This window comes from Wolffia australiana, chromosome 19 (genome assembly GCF_029677425.1).
Source record: "Wolffia australiana isolate 7733 chromosome 19, ASM2967742v1".
NCBI lineage: Eukaryota > Viridiplantae > Streptophyta > Magnoliopsida > Alismatales > Araceae > Wolffia > Wolffia australiana.
Window position 1 is genome coordinate 8082582 of NC_135853.1, and position 16542 is coordinate 8099123.

General features: G+C 35.1%; 1 protein-coding gene across 2 annotated transcripts; it reads left to right on the plus strand.

Moving 5' to 3' along the window:
• Positions 1–4852: 4852 nt before the first annotated feature.
• DAL1 (E3 Ubiquitin ligase family protein) lies at positions 4853–14435 on the plus strand. Of its 2 annotated transcripts, XM_078590670.1 has the most exons (12): positions 4853–5147; positions 5232–5284; positions 6033–6157; positions 6452–6547; positions 7179–7316; positions 7392–7457; positions 9293–9405; positions 9470–9580; positions 9925–9968; positions 10048–10153; positions 11356–11492; positions 14215–14435. In XM_078590670.1, exons 1-11 carry the CDS (start codon positions 5074–5076, stop codon positions 11456–11458), a joined length of 1029 nt encoding a protein of 342 aa, XP_078446796.1. In that variant the 5' UTR covers positions 4853–5073; the 3' UTR covers positions 11459–11492; positions 14215–14435. The 2 variants fall into 2 exon arrangements, with proteins under 2 accessions (XP_078446796.1, XP_078446795.1); XM_078590669.1 differs by lacking the exon at positions 14215–14435 and having other exon boundaries at positions 11356–11606.
• Positions 14436–16542: the final 2107 nt, after the last annotated feature.

Sequence of the window (16542 nt, forward strand, 5' to 3'; positions counted from 1 at the left end):
ATCATCCAAGAACCCTCAATTTGGGAAATCGGCACTTCTATAACGTCTTGATTCTGTATGACATCGGGAATCGAGACAGGCCTGATTCATTGAAGTTCTAAAAATTGAGAAAGAAATCATAAAATGTTGGCAGAATTTCTGGTCACAAGGATGGGATGGTTTTCGCATCCTGAGACGAAAAAACTGTCCCATCCGCATCCTTGCACTATAGTTATTTCGTACGAGATATTTGGTGCTTTTTGATGACCATTGTGTTTTTTTCTACTTTGCTCCTTAGTGCTTTCCTTTTCAGTCATATAAGCCACTGAGAATCATAGAATGATTAATTGGAGGATTAAAATTATTGTGAGGTGTTATCTAATTCTTTGGTAAATGGGACAAGTACTGAACATGTTAATTGAGGTGTTATCTGATTCTTTGGTAAATGGGACAAATACTGAACATTTCATGCATTTTGCCAAACCATTGTGGTTTTTCTACTTTAGTCCTTGGTCTTTTCTAAAAACCCAAGAACTTCGTTTTCATTCGTATAAGTTTCTGACAACTGTAAAATGACTGTTTGGAGAATTAAACATTTTTTGAGGTGTCATCTGGTACTTTTGGTAGAGGGAAGTGCTGAAGGAAATAATAAAGATTTAATGTTTTTTTGTTAATCTGTGGAAAGACGGACAAATCCTTCGATGCTTTTTTCTACTCTGATCCCTGTTTTTTTGTAAATCGCAAATTTCCCTTTTAAGCGTATATTTCCCTGTCTAGTAGTTTGTTTTATAGAAGAGAGTATTAACGCAAATGCTAAAGATGTGATATTTTTTGTTAATTTGCGCAAAATGGGACAAACTCCACTACGTGTTTTTTCCTACTTTGTTCCCTAATTTGTTTATAAATGGTAGAGGTGTCTTTTTATGCGACAAGTTTGACAGAGGGAGTATTGGTGCAAATAATAGATATTTGATGTTTTTTGTTAATAGGCTAAATCCATAACGCTTTTTCCAATTTGATCCCTGAACTTTCTAGAAAACTCAGAATTTTCCTCTTGAGTTGAATAATTAACTAGAAAGTCGCGGGATCGGATACCATTAAAAGTTCTTTTGTGGTATAACGATAAAAAAGAGTACGGGCACAAATATTGGAGATTTGGTACTTTTCTGTTATAAGATTCTTTATCTGGTGGTCGGGCTCCGGATTTGCTTTGGGTGGCTGGGGTTGGAATACGGATAAAGTGGGGCCCACTCATTTTAAACCTGTTTCTTTAAAAAGCATTTTTTTAACACAATCCAAAATTCAAATTCTGAAATAATTTACGCAATCTCAAAAATAATCATAAAAAAGTCATTTTTTTCACTTGTATAGAATATCCTTTTTATGAGAAAATTAATTTAATTTTCTGGACTGTAAATATAGCAAAGAGTAGAAATATAATGCCTGTTCTACTCTGAAAATATTACTACAGGAAATAACTTTGCATCCCTAAAATCCTGAAATTCCTAGAAGTATTTAAATGTATAAATATATTAAAATAACTTTATCCTAAAATTACAATTTTGATGTTCTTTGGTTCGCTGAAATAGATAGAAAATTACAGTTTTAACTTTGCTTAAAATATCAGCAGCCTTGGCTATTATTAGAAGAAAATTCATTTAATTTTCTTGACCATAAAAAGGGTAAGCTGACAGTACCAATTTATGTTCCACTCTCAAAATATTTGAACTGTAAAAAAAGTTTGTATGCCCCCAATTAAAAATTGTGCAATTTCAAACCAGATTTTTAAAAAATCATTTTATTACTAACTCTTAAAACTCCATATGTGGTAGATTCACTCAGAGAGATTCTGATAGATTTTTATCTAACCTAAGAGAAATGCAATATTTTGTTTAACCTCAGATGATATTTTAAAAATGTAATAAAATGACGTTAAATTTGTAAAAAATTTTAAAATATGAAATGGAAAGGTGAAAATATTACCTATTTTAATCTCATAAGTGTCCTTTCTAAATGCCTTTTAATTCCCCCAATGGAGTAACATGTCATTTCTACCCTTGCAATGGATACCATCAATTATGTCTGTTATTAAAAGAAATATCATTTAATTTTGAATCCAGGAAAAGGTAAGATGAAGACAAAATTATGTGACACATACTGACTACTCTACTTTCAGAAAAGGTAAACTACAAATGGCTTTGTATACTTTCAGATAAATATAAATGTTTTTGTTACACTCTCATGGAAGATCAGAATCTGCAGCTTGCATTTAAAAATATCAAACAATATTCTTTACAGAAATAATGGAAAAATGAACACAATGATGATTTATCATATATAAATTTTAATGTAAATGAATCTTATCTCATCAAACCTTTGATAAAATACCAGCACATCTACCTTTATTAAGATAGATATCGCATAATTTAATGGCTAATATAATTGGCAACATGAAGATACTCAAAACCTATTTTACCCTGATTAAATTTCAGATGGGAATGACTTTACTGTATTTTAATCTCATAAATTTCCATTATCAAAAGGAAAGTGTCTTTTTTACCCTCAAAAAGTATTATACACCATCATGCATAGAATTTATTAAAAGAAGTCATTTGATTTAACTTTGATTAAATGGAAAGATGAAGATACACAATTATTTTTATCATCCTTATATCTCAAAGCTAAATGTCAAATACCCATGGAAAAAAGATGATGATTTATTCATTCCAACGATCATGACTTTTATTCAAAGAAATATCATCAACCTTCACATATAATTCCAATAGTCACAATATTTATTAAAAGAAGTGTCATTTAATTTGTTTGGTGGTAAATGACTAATATAACCCTCACTGGAAGGAAAACATGTTTTATACCCTTGGAAAGGATACCATTAGTACTAATCTTGAATTTAAATGTGTCATTTAATTTAAATTTCTGACCTAAAAAATAACAAGATGGAGGTACTATCATAGATGACGTTTGTATATCCCCAGCAAAAATTAAGTGTATTTGTAGCCTTCCATAGAATATCATCAGTTCTATTTGTCCATCTCCAAGTCAAGAACATCACGAAGTCTCTCTATATCTCTCTATCCATATTTATGTATAATATATTTAAGTGAAATAATTCAAAAAGGACAACAAAAAAAGAGAAGGAGAGAGAGGGGGAAAGAGACACAAGCGAAAAGTTACTCATATCACTATTCAGCTAAGTTATAACACTCCTATCAAGATTGAATCCTAAGCATCTACCTTTAAACCTAGATTGAATCATGTCCCCTAATCCCATAGCGAGTCTAGGATACGTGTTTGACTCTTACTAGTCTAATCTTAAGTTAAATCCTTTTGGTTGAAGACTATGCCGATGCTATATATCTGTCGGGTATAACTAAGTTTGGGGGCAGATGGCAATTCAACATTCACTCTGACCCTAAGTATTACATTTCATTCCGTCATTTCCTCTTCCGTTCCGTCATCGGATGTCAGTGGTTTACTCTTAGTTCCCTGATTAACTCGTAGTTTCCCACTCTCCTCGGTCTGTTCCTTTATCCTTTGCCTTGGATATTACAGAAGGAAGAGCATCAAAAAATCTGTAACGGATGACTGACCAAAATGCCGTTCCGTCCTGTCCCGTCCTTGTCTCGAAGGCCTATGATTTAAACTCGCACAGGGCAGAGCAAAACAGTATACTTTGGACGGACAAAATGAGTAAAATGCCAGCTGTCCATTCCATCCTTCCTGTTTCGGAACTATATATTTATCTATCTCTCCATATATGTATAAGTATATATATCTATATCTCCATGTATAAAATTATATCTATCTCTTCATATATATAATTATATCTATCTATGTATCTCTCCATTTGTATGAAAAGCATATCTGTATATCTATCTTCTCCATAAATATAGAAGTATATCAAAAAGTCTATCTCTCCATATATAAAAGTACATATATCTATCTCTCCATTTATATAAACATATATCTATATATCTATTTCTCCATATATATAAAATTACGTCTATCTATCTCTCTATAAATAGATAAAAGTACATCTATCTATCTATTCATATACATACAAATACATGTATCAATCACGCCATTATATAAACATTTATCTATCTTTCTCCCCATATATAGAATTATATATCTATCTATCTCTCCATAAATAGAAAAAAGTACATCTATCTATCTTTCTATCCACATATATATAAATACATGTATCAATCACACCAGATATATAAACATATAGCTATCTTTCTCTAAATATATAAAAGTATATATATATCTATCTCTCCATATATATACACAAATACATGTACCAATCTCTCCAGATATATAAACATATAGCTATCTTTCTCTCCATATATAAAAATATATATATCTATATATCTCTCCATTTATATAAAAATATATGTCTCAATCTCTCCAGAAATAACATATACTTATCTTTCTCTCCAGATATAGAAACATATACCTATCTATCTCTCCATTTATATAAAAATATATGTCTCAATCTCTCCAGAAATAACATATACTTATCTTTCTCTCCAGATATAGAAACATATACCTATCTATCTCTCCATTTACATAAAAATATATGTATCAATCTCTCCAGAAATAAACATATATTTATCTCTCTCCAGATATAGAAACATATACCTATCTATCTCTCCATTTATATTAAAATATATGTATCAATCTCTCCAGAAATAAACATATATTTATCTTTCTCTCCAGATATATAAACATATACATATCTATCTCTCCATATATATATGTATCAATCTCTCCAGATATATAAGCATATTACTATCTATCTCTCCATCTATATATGTATCTAAGTCTTTCTCCATCTCTCTCTCTTGCCTTTTCTTCTGCTATTTCCTTTCCTGTTCATATTCCAGGTTGAAAGGGTAATCGCTCGCGGCATTCAATATCGCCGATCAAACGATCAAATTGACATTGTTCATGGCGTTGTCGTTCGATCATCTTCCTGGAGCAGCAGCTCCTCCGTCTTAATTTCATCTTTTGAATCGATCCGCGGTGCGATCGGCCATCTCTCATCCCCGTTCGTGATTTCTGCGAAGAATGCTGCCATGGGGCGGGGTTGGTTGCTGCTTGAGCGCGGCGGCACTCTATTTGTTGGGGAGGAGCAGTGGACGGTAGGTAATCGGTGCCTTCGGTGTACCTCGATCTTCCAACACTTGGAAAAATTCTAATCGATTGTGTATCTTTGGTGTTTCCAGGGATGCAGAGGCGCTTCGCTCTGTTGTCAAGGTTAATCAGCTTCAGGACTTGGGTGAGTAGGTTGTAGTTGTTTCCATCTGTTGTGGTTTATTCGTTTGAAATTTGTTTTTGTTCTAGAAAGGAGTGGAATTTATTGAACACAGGCTTCGTGGATGCTATATTTATAGGAGAAAATAGGTGAATAAAGGATAGTATTGGGGAGTAAATTGACATCAAGCTTCTAGTTTGCCTTGATATCAACAATAAGGTGGAGAAAAATCAAACTAAGAGAAAGAGAGAGTAATACTGTTTTCGTACGCGTAAATTACAGTGGGAGAAGGCAAGGAATGGGTTTTGGTGATTATAATCCATTTCTATAAGCCTGAAAATGCCTTCTAGGGCTGCTAAAATTACTCTGCGATCTAAACCCAACTGTTATCTGACCAAATATTTAATGTTTTGAGTATTTAGGTTGATCTACTTTTGTAAAAGTCTCCCTGATTTGCTCGGCTTTGTTTAGTTTAGCTCAATTCAATTTGGATCACCCTCTTCCGCTTGACCTAGCTTAATATTTTTTCTGGGGATTTCTCTTCTGAGAAAATAATCATCATTATTTACTTTCTTTTGGGCTGCTCTTGTTATTTCACGTTGTCACTGTAGTCGGGTTTCATCAGCCCGTCTTCTATATTTAAGAGGATATCTTTACTGAATTTTCACAATCTCTGTTAAGCTCAAATGATCGTTTATTAGGGTGCTCTTGAATTTTCATGTAGTATTCTGAGTTTGATAATTTGTATTTTCATTCTTGGTGTGATTTTCAGCGCAGATGCTGGATACTGCATGTAAAGTGCTACCTCTTGTAGTCACAATCTCTGGGCGAGTCGGTTCAGAGATGCCAATCAAATGTGAAAGAAGTGGCATTAGAGGCGTAATAGTTGAGGAGACGGTCAGTGGTTTTCATAATTCTCAGTCTTGGATTTCATTTTGGGTAAACCCAGATAATGATGGGAATCGTCATTGTTATCCAAAACCCGTCATGTTGTTATCTCTCATTATTGTCCGCATTTTGAGAGATGATGACATGCTCATCACAGTCATCGTAGTTCATTTGCTTGCAAGGACAAATGACAAGGATGGTGACGACTCGTCATTATCCTCCTATCAGCATCATTGATGATGGGGACACAACTTTGCAATTAGCTCCTGTTTTCCTTTCCTTGATTGCCATCTTTCCTCTCAGGCAGAACAACATTTTTTGAAGCATAATGATGCTGGATCATGGATACAAGACTCAGCATTGATGCTTTCCATGAGCAAAGAAGTCCCTTGGTATTTGGTGAGTAGCATCTGACCTTTAATTTGACTTCTGTTAATCAGAAGTTTCATCTTTCACGGTTTTAATTTAGAGAGCACATCGTTTCTAGTATTAAAATGGTTTTTTTTTTTAAGTGAGACTGAATTGTTGAAATAGAGCTACAGTTGAAACACGGACCCAGCATATAACTGATGAATTGATAGGTCAATCTGTTATGTCCTGGTTCTGAGCAAGATATAATACAAAGTAGCACATCAAGAGGGGTATTTTTTTGAAATGAACCTGTAGTGAGTTATCTGTAACGTTAGCTGTGAAAATCAAAAGCGTATAATGTGATTAAATTGTAACCTTGTCATTCAGCTGATGATAGCTTGCTTTCTTCCATATCATTCCAATATTCATCCCTTGTGCTGTACATTCTCTCATGCTGCCTTCTCGGATCCCACTTCTGGAAAAATGTTATCTTCGTAGTGTGAGAAAGAGAGAAGTCAACTCCCCGTGAGCATATAAAAGGAAATATGAATGACCTGTGACGTGACATGAAACATCTATTTGATTTTATTCTATATTCTTCAGCTGATATTTAGTACATTTTGTTTGTGGATAATATATTAAGTTCATTTTCTGCATTTTTTGCTTATCCTTACTTTAGGATGATGGCACGGGCCGAGTTTTTGTCGTTGGTGCCCGAACAGCTGCAGGTCTTGTGTTGACAGTTGCAAGTGAAATTTTTGAAGAATCAGGGCGGTCCTTGGTGCGTGGAACTCTTGACTATCTTCAAGGGCTCAAGGTGTCTTCCCTAAAGATGACAGAGTTTTCTTAAGCTCATATTTATGTATTTTTTCTAACCAACTATCTCTGGCAGATGCTGGGAGTCAAAAGAGTTGAACGGGTTCTCCCAACTGGAATTCCTTTAACTGTTGTCGGAGAGGTAGTACCATGGTCTGTTTTGAAATGTTTATTGTTTTTCTATTACCTGAGGCTGTTGGTGAACTTTAACCATAAAAGAATTGGAGCCTTTTGTTTAGAGGTTAACTCTTCAATCCATTTTCAAACAGGCACAGAGGAATACTATAAGGTTATAGAGAGCAAGTGGGATGTATGTAAAGAGATAGATGGATGTAGATAGAGAGAGATGAACAAGAGCATAATCACTCAGGTGACTAACACAACCACAGATGAGGTGTTGCTTTGAAAGGCTAGTCCCTCTCCCCTCTGAACTTTAAATGATGCTACTTGCTAAATGGACTCTAGTGGGGGATCCCTTCAAGCGCACATCGAACAGGCACAGATATAGACTATTATGGTTGTAGATAGCATTTGGATTCTACGTAGAGAGATGGATGTAGAGAGAGACATAACATGGTTGCTTGAGATGTTGCTCCCTCTTAGAGTCCAGGGTCTCCCCTCTGAATTTGCTTTGATGTTGCTTGTCATCTGTCAGGCCCCCAGTGGGGGATCCCTTCAATCCATCATCAAACAAGCACAGAGGGCGACTATGATGGTCGTTGAGGGGAAGGGGGATGCATGATGAGAGATAGATGGATGTAGAGATAGATATGGACAACAGTACTGTCACCCAGATAACAAACAAGAAGACAAATACCTGAAGTCCATGGACTTCCCTCTGAGTTTGCCTTCCCTTTTCTCTCTGATTTAAATGTAGGGGTTTACATTACTAGGCCATGATCCATATGCACATGGGAATCTAACATTATCATCTATTACTATGTGGTGATGATGAGATATTTATCTGTTAGGATTATACAAGTGTGTTTTGTTATTCAGGGTCCAAAATTCCCATTTCTGTAGATTTGTTGTGGCTGTTGTTGTCAGTTAGAATCTGATATACTTGATATGAATCTATCAAACCAATTGCCGAATTTGTTGATAAGATCCTCTGCAGACCAGTCACAGTGAGTGAAGCAAACCGATTGAAATCACCTTTTCCCCGATTTGTTGTCAATAAGGATAAGGGGATACCGATCTGTATCAGGATCATGAATCAAGTCTCCAGAACAAAGAGCAGGATAACAGTGATAAGAAAGAAAGATTGGATGGCGAAGATGAAAAGGGCAGGAAGACCTAATCAGCTCCTCACTCTCCTCTGGATCGGGAAAGATGTCCCTCATTCCAGCCGAGCCTCAACGACTATTCAAATTCTGTCAATACCTCTTGATCAGAATCTCCCACCTTTATATAGTGTGCCTCCCTCCAATCTGTGTTGTTTGATCCCGTGCGTGTGCATCTGGGTCATTACTTGTGCCTTGCAGCTTCTTTGCACGATTATTCTGATAGAAACGTGGAACTTTCCTATCAATCAGACATTTTTAATCTAATATGTTCTTTTCAAGAAAATACCAAAAGCACGAAAAGAAAAGAAACATGTCCATGTCAGCACGAGAAGGGTAAGTGGCGTATGAGCCTATAAATAAAGATGGGATATGAATCACCAGGCATTCAGCCAAGACGCAGTTGAGGTCCACTCCTGGAAGCAGGAGAACCCTGCATCCAGAGAAGGAAGGATCATTTGATCCTTAGGTCCTCGTATCTCGATTTGGCATTTATTTTATTTATGTCTCCTGTTGATTCTACCTCTCTCGTTCTGGTTCAAGAACAATGTTGATTTGATATTGAGTTTCTTTCAAGAAGATAGCATAAGGACGAATTGTCCATTTCAATATAATTTTGCTATCATAATCATAGTACCGTACAAAAATTTAATACTGGTTTTAAGTTCTTGAGACAGCGTTCTCATTTCTCCAGGCGGTCAAAGATGATGTCGGAACTATTCGGATTCAACAACCTCATAAAGGCCCTTTTTATGTATCTCCAAAGAGTATCGATCAGCTGATTGGAAATCTTGGGAAATGGGCAAGGTAGTTGTAATTCTGATCAACTTGTAGTCATGGTTATCTGATTTTATTATTTTTTACTGTCCAGGTGGTACAAATATGCTTCCGCAGGATTTACGATCTTTGGTGTTTATCTTTTGGCAAAGCATGCAGTTCGATTCATTCTTGAAAGAAGACGTCGGTGGGACCTGCAAAAGAGGTATTCCGTATTCCATGCACTGTCGCCCAAATATGGAGTAAAACTTGATTTCTGCTGCATCCTCATAACTTCTCTTGATAAATGCGGAGTCCTGATTTTATAAGTTACGATAATCTTCTGGCCTTTGTTTTTTCTCAGTTGATATTCTTCTGCTATTACAAACTGCATTATGGGATTTTTTCACATAAAGAATTGAATGAAAAAGGTTCTTTTTCTCTTCACTTTCTGCTTTTACTGCTCTTCAAACTGACGTGTTTAAGTGAAAAAATTGTTCCATTTCAGAATTTCCTTTTCATAATTGTTTTTTTGTGAGGCTTTTTGCTGAATACATCCTCGTTCACCAGGGTTCTTGCAGCAGCTGCAAAGCGTCAGGAGCAGGACAATGAAGGTGAAAACTTTAAAACGCTGCAAAAAATAACAATAAAAACTACGATTATACTGATGGTGGTGAGACGACTTAATTGCAGAAACTCAAGGAAAGCCTGACAAGGTGGCTGAAAATTCCGGCAGCCATCTGATGCCCGACTTGTGTGTGATCTGCCTCGAGCAAGAATATAATGCTGTTTTTGTTCCGTAAGTTTTCATGATTCTCTTTTCTTTCCTTTTCTGGTAAATCACCTCTCCCCACCGTGTCTGATTAACACTCTTAAGGCCCGCTCAGATTTTGTCTTAAAATAAAGTAACGATAATTTTATGGATAATGACAATATAGCCCTTTTTCTCTCATTTCTTAAATTTGTTCATTCCGAACATTTATTTTCTTTTATATGGCATACGGATTATGTTATTGTTGTCTCTGATGTCGCATCGCCACTCTCATACGTTTGATTGGGAAATCAACCTGTTTACATTTTTTGCAATTGAATTGGATGAAGGGATATTTCTTTCTTTCTTTTTTTTTTGAATGATTCCCATATCTACTGAAAGTACCAAAATTTTACATAAATTTCTGGGCGCAAGTATCAGAATTTGTCTGCCTGATTATTGGATTTCATCATCTCTGTAAAAAATACTGAATGCTGATGAACTGCATAGACGGAAAGATTTAGAGAGAGATGGAACAAAAAAAGAGAAAGAAGAAAGATAATTGAAGAGAGGTTGGGAGAGAAGAGAGAAGGGCGGTATGCAATCCATGAAGATAAAACCAAACTAAATTAGGAAGAAATGGTCCTTATCCCTTATGTAAGTATAGGTATCCTAAAATTATAAGTATATCCGTACTTTTTAACATACCTATGGTTTTTCATGATAAAAAACTGTTTTGTACATTATGTTTAGTTCAAAAATTTTCCCCTTTATTTCTTTGGTAGGGTTTACTCTTTGCTAAGGCTTATCCGCCATGTACTAATCACACATAAATACAACATTGTTTGTTTCTTATGGTTTTTTTGTGTCGGATCATGATTCATCCACCAAAATTTAATACTTTCCCTTGTATTTAAAATCTGCGTGTACCAACTATAGGCCTTGTAGAAATAATTTTTCATCTATTTTTATAATTCTTTCGTGAAAATCAAACCTTGAAGAAATTTGAATTACCTTGTTTTAACAAATCAGGGACTTTGTAAAGAGGCTACATTATTTATTTGTTTCATCTGTGCCATCCCCTCATCACCCATGATAAATCATGTCTGAAGATCTGATCATTCCACTTGGCATCCCCCTCATCACCCTGATAAATCATGTCTGAAGATCTGATCATTCCGCTCGGCATCCCCCTCATCTCCCTGATAAATAATGTCTGAAGATCTGATCATTCCACATGGCATCCCCAGATGTGGCCACATGTGCTGCTGCACGCTCTGCTCCTCCCACCTGCATACTTGCCCTCTCTGTCGGCGGCGGATCGAGCAGGTGGTGCGGACTTTCCGTCACTGAGAACACCACAGCACGAAAAGTCTGCTCTATTTATGTAAGTTTGTTCTCCATGTATATTTTTATGAACTTGTTTAGAAATGTTTCTATACCTGCTCTTTGTTGAAGAACAACATCCTGTGTAAGATGAGAAGTAACGGCCTTGCTTTCACCTTTAGCTTTTAACACTGCAGTAGACGCTCATGTTAAGATGTAAGATGTAAATCTTTACCATGTTAAGATTTAAGCGCATATGCTCTTTCAAAAAAAAAAGATTTGAGTGTGTACTGCAGTGTTCTACTGCATTGTTTTTTTTTTGAATTTAGGGTTTAGGGTTTAGGGTTTTTTTGAATTAAAAAAAAACACTGCAGTAGACGCTCAAATCTTTTTTTAGAAAGAGCGCTTAAATCTTAACATGGTATCAGAGCTGAGGTTGCACATACTAATCGTTGAACCAAGACACTGCATGCTTGGGCCATAAAATAAGGGAGTGTTGAAGACCGACTTCCTGCTTAAGAGGAAAATTTGCACACTTGGTTTCAGCTATAGTTTCTATCACAGTTGGTAACGTTAAAATCTTAATACTATTGCCTAACTAACATCTTATTATTCCAGCATGTTATGTTAAGATGGTTGATTTATGTCATGACTTGGGTTTTAACTTATCTTTCTGGAGTGGTGTATACAAAAGAGACTCTTAACTTGTTTAATGTGAAATTTCTTTTGTTAGTCTTATTTAATTGATTTCCTGTGTGTTTTTCCTTCTCATTTTGTATTATTCTTGAACAATTTGATTTTTTCGATTGTTAGATTGAGAGAGATATATGCCTGTGCTTGGAGAGAGCATTTGGAAAGCATGTTATATTTCAGCTCTTGTTATGCAAATTAGGCTGTTAAGATTCCAACATGCATTTTACATACTCTGACATAAGATGGCATTTTTTTTTGACAGACCTCATTGTTCATGCTCATGCCCATACTGACCTACAATTTTCTAGGAGCCCATAATTTGCACTTGATTCTGCATTTGATATCTCAACTTTTTAGAAATATACTTATGATTCGCAAAACATTTTCAAAGGCTCTACCCACAAACTTTCTATTTTCTAGTTTAAGGTTGGGGCAAATTGGTATTGGAAATTTCTGATTTTTCATTAGATCTATAGTCAGATCCTCCAAAATATATGAATTATTCACACGTTATGATTGTCAAGAGAAGAAAACATCATCAAATGCTCTACCCACAGACTTATTATTTTCTAGTTAAGTGTGGGGGTGAATTTGGTGTTGGAAAATTCTGATTTTCCATAAGTTCTATTGTCAGATCCTCCTAAATTTAGGTCATAGGTTCTATGATTTTCTCTCATTCTTACTCCAAGTACATTAGGTCATAGGTAAGCTACAAAGAATGGAGTTATTCCTATCTTGAGAAGTAAGGTTGAGGGTGATGAGGAGACATATTCAAATTTATTCATGTTTTAGCTATTCCCTAATCCCATCCCTATTAGCCAGTAATTAGAGCGATGATGCTTTTAGTCTAATTTATTGAGAAATGTTTGATCTCAACCATCCAGAATCTTTAATGATTTGCTTTAGTTTTGTGATATGCATCAAGAGTTTGAGCAGTAATCCTGTAGAAACACTTTAGCTCAACAATCAGTGATGCAATATGCACGATGCGATCTCTCTCTTGTTGCTTATTAGTGTAAATCTCAAGTATTTAATGTGTAGGAATTTTGTTTAAACGTTCCTTTTGTTTTTTTACATGCATGAAAGCCTATAATTGGCATTTGAATTTTATGAAAATTCCTATCATTTATCATTCTTTTGTAGGATAAATAGCATCACCATACCCAAAAGGATAATGATAATATTCTGTAATTTTGACAGCTAATATTATTTAAGAGTGTTTTATAATGATTTGAGATAGCTTATTGCTTGTCTATTAAAACACTTATGTTGTGGATTCGGAAATTTGTAAACTCATAACTTAAATCCTAGTGTAATAAAGTTTTATTGGATCAAGGATAGTACCTGAAAATTGCTCGTTTTATGAAGCTTCCTTTGTTTGAATGCCAAAATGGACTACATAACCTTGCAAGATGGAAAAGATTGCATCCCTCAAATTCCTTTGAACCTTCTTTGATATTAAACTATAATGAGACCCATACTCCACCAAACCCAAACTATCAATATTCAAATAGTTACTGGTTGAAATCATGAAAAATTTTAAAGTACTTTACAATGAGTTTGCATTCAAAGTAATAAAAGACCATCGCGATGTCTTCTTTATTCAATTTTTCTAGAGTTGATGATCTTTGACTTGTTTCCATTGTTCAAGCTGTTAGAAGGACATGTGTACATAAAAAATTACCTTAACCATCAAACAATATATCATATGCAAAATCATAGTCTGCAATGGAAACCTGCAAAGACTAAACAAGTATATCACCAAAGGGATATTGTATCAAAATTCATCAAAGAAGTAGAACTAGTATTTAGCATCTTCATTTTTATGAATGGAAGTTGACTTTTGAAAGAAAGGCCTAAATTTCAAACTCAGGAGTTTCAAATTTTCTTATGTGAATCTTATTATTTCCTGTATCGGTGTACGATTTTTTGATTGATTTGAAATCTTTGGCCACTCAGAGGGCCCAGCCAATTCTCATATAAATGGAATAGTCCATATTAATAAATTTATTTAGTATTTTTGAGTATATCTTTGATAAGTTACGACCATTTTCTCTAATAGTGCGGGAATTTATAACTTATATTTTCAGCCCATCTGGTCGGTTACTAAGCTCCAACAATGAACTTTCACACCAGAGCATGAAGTTTGTGCAAGTTAAAATGTTTCATCTCGCATTTACCAACACAGAGAATAGTTAAGTTCTATGATTCTTTGGTGTGAGTTCCAGTGGAATCTTATGTATTAAAATTATGTCTATCTCAAGTTTTGAAGAAGTTCTTAACATGATGTTGGATAGGTATTTATTCATAATTATGTCTATCTCAAGTTAGTGACTTGGCCAAGATTAGTGACAAGGAAATGGTTGATCATAAATGCAGTCCTGCTTCAAAACTAGAAAATAAATTCATTGCTATGGAAAACATTTAGCCATAGTTCACTAGTGATATCTGCAGCACCAAGATAATTTTGAAACCTTAGGGACATATGCAAATTCTTGGTATATCTCTTAGGCTGTTTCTCTTTCAGTTTATGAGGAGACTGCATGTGTTTTTTTCTCATTGATAATAATGAGTGATCATTCAACTAATGCAAGGGAACGCAAATAGTGCATCATGATAACACCCCAAATTCGGTGTTTAGTTCAAGTAATTAGCACAATTTTATCCATTTAAAGAGTTTAAAATAGGGTTGTTATCATATATTTACATGTCAATTACTTTTCTAAGTGAATTCTGATTTTTCCTGAATTTTCTTTTAATTTAAGAATTTTATGGAATTTATTTTATCTTGCAAACAACTCTATTTAAATGAAAATTGTAGGTTTAAAAATTAAGTTTAATGTTAATTAATGTAGGGATGAATTATTGGATTTTCAAGATTTTTCTAGCATTCTATTGACTTTTGCGAATTTATTCGAGAAAGAAATGAACTTTTAATAGAAAATGATAAAATTATAGGAAAAATAGGAGTTTAAAGTAATTTCTTAAGTCGGATGGAGTCTTTTTTTTTTAAATTTTGGTTGCAAATATGCCCTTAAAACAACTCTCGATCACGTGTGGCAGGTGGAAAGATCCAATTAAAAATAGTTTGAGAGTTTTATTGAAATAATTTGGATTTTCTATGTTTTTAGGGCAATATGGAGGAGAGAAAAAGCATAGGGGCATATTTCCAATTACTTTTGGGCAGAGTTCGTTTGCGCGTGCAAATTAAAGTATGAAATTTTGTGCAAAACTTCAAGAAATTGATTTTGCGGGGCCACGTGGCTAAATCTTGGCCATCGGAAGAGAATCCCAATGCTTAAATGCGATCAATAGAGGCACCTTTTGAGCAGCGGTATTTGTATTTGAAATTTAGTGTAATTTGGATTCTTGGTTAGCGAAAATTTTGATTTTTCTTGTTGATCTTGGTCTGAAATTCTAAATCGCTTGGCTTGAGTGATTATTGAGTTGAGCTAATTGTTCCACTTGCACACTAAGAACAAAAAAATAGCAAAAAAGGGAGATTAATTTCTATGTTAGCATAGATAAACTATGAAAAATTAGTGAATTAGCTTGGATGCCCAAGTCCCTCAAAAGAAAAAATAAACATTAAATCTTCTTCTTAACCCCTCTACTTGAGTCCTTTTGTCTTTTTTATTGGATCAAAGAAATCAATTTTGAGATCCCTAATTCTTCTATTCTTCCCATCTCTTTGTTAGAGTCCTTATGAAATAACGGATTCTTGAAATCGTTGGGTCATTAGACGGACTTTTGATGAATGATTACCCTGTGTTTTCTTGGCACGAGTAGTTGTATCCGGCTTTTGTGAGGGCAAGAACTCCCGATTCGGAGGTTCTTGAGAGTTTGTTCTCCTATCGCTCTCTCTTCTTCTCTCTTACCTTTTCCATCTCTCCTATTCTCCTCTCTATCCCTCGTCCTGTTTCTTGATTTTGTTAGATCTCCATGGGGATCATAACATTGGTATCAGAGCCAAAGTTCTTGCGACCTGTGGCAACAGAGTTGGATTCATATGCCAGCATCTAGCGACGTCTGCAAAATGTAGAGCAGTTGTTGTTGGAATTGATGAAAATTTACAGTCAACCTCAACCAATCAAGAAGGAAAATAAGATTGCAGCAGCCGCTGCCGTTTCTATCATGTCGGCAATTCCATCCAATGCTGATCCAAGATTCGCCACCATCAACACGTCATTTGCAGAAGCTGCATCACGCGATGCTCCAAGATTTGCGGTCGCCAACACCTCATCTGAAGAAGCCGCATCAGTGGAAGCTCCAACAGCCGCTCTAAGATCTCCTACCACAGACACATCCTCTAGAGAAGCTGCATTAGGCGACATTCCAATAGCTGCTTCAAGATTCATCGCCGCCAATGCATCATCTTCAGGAGTCGCATCAGGCAATGCCAAAACTGTCGTAGCCAC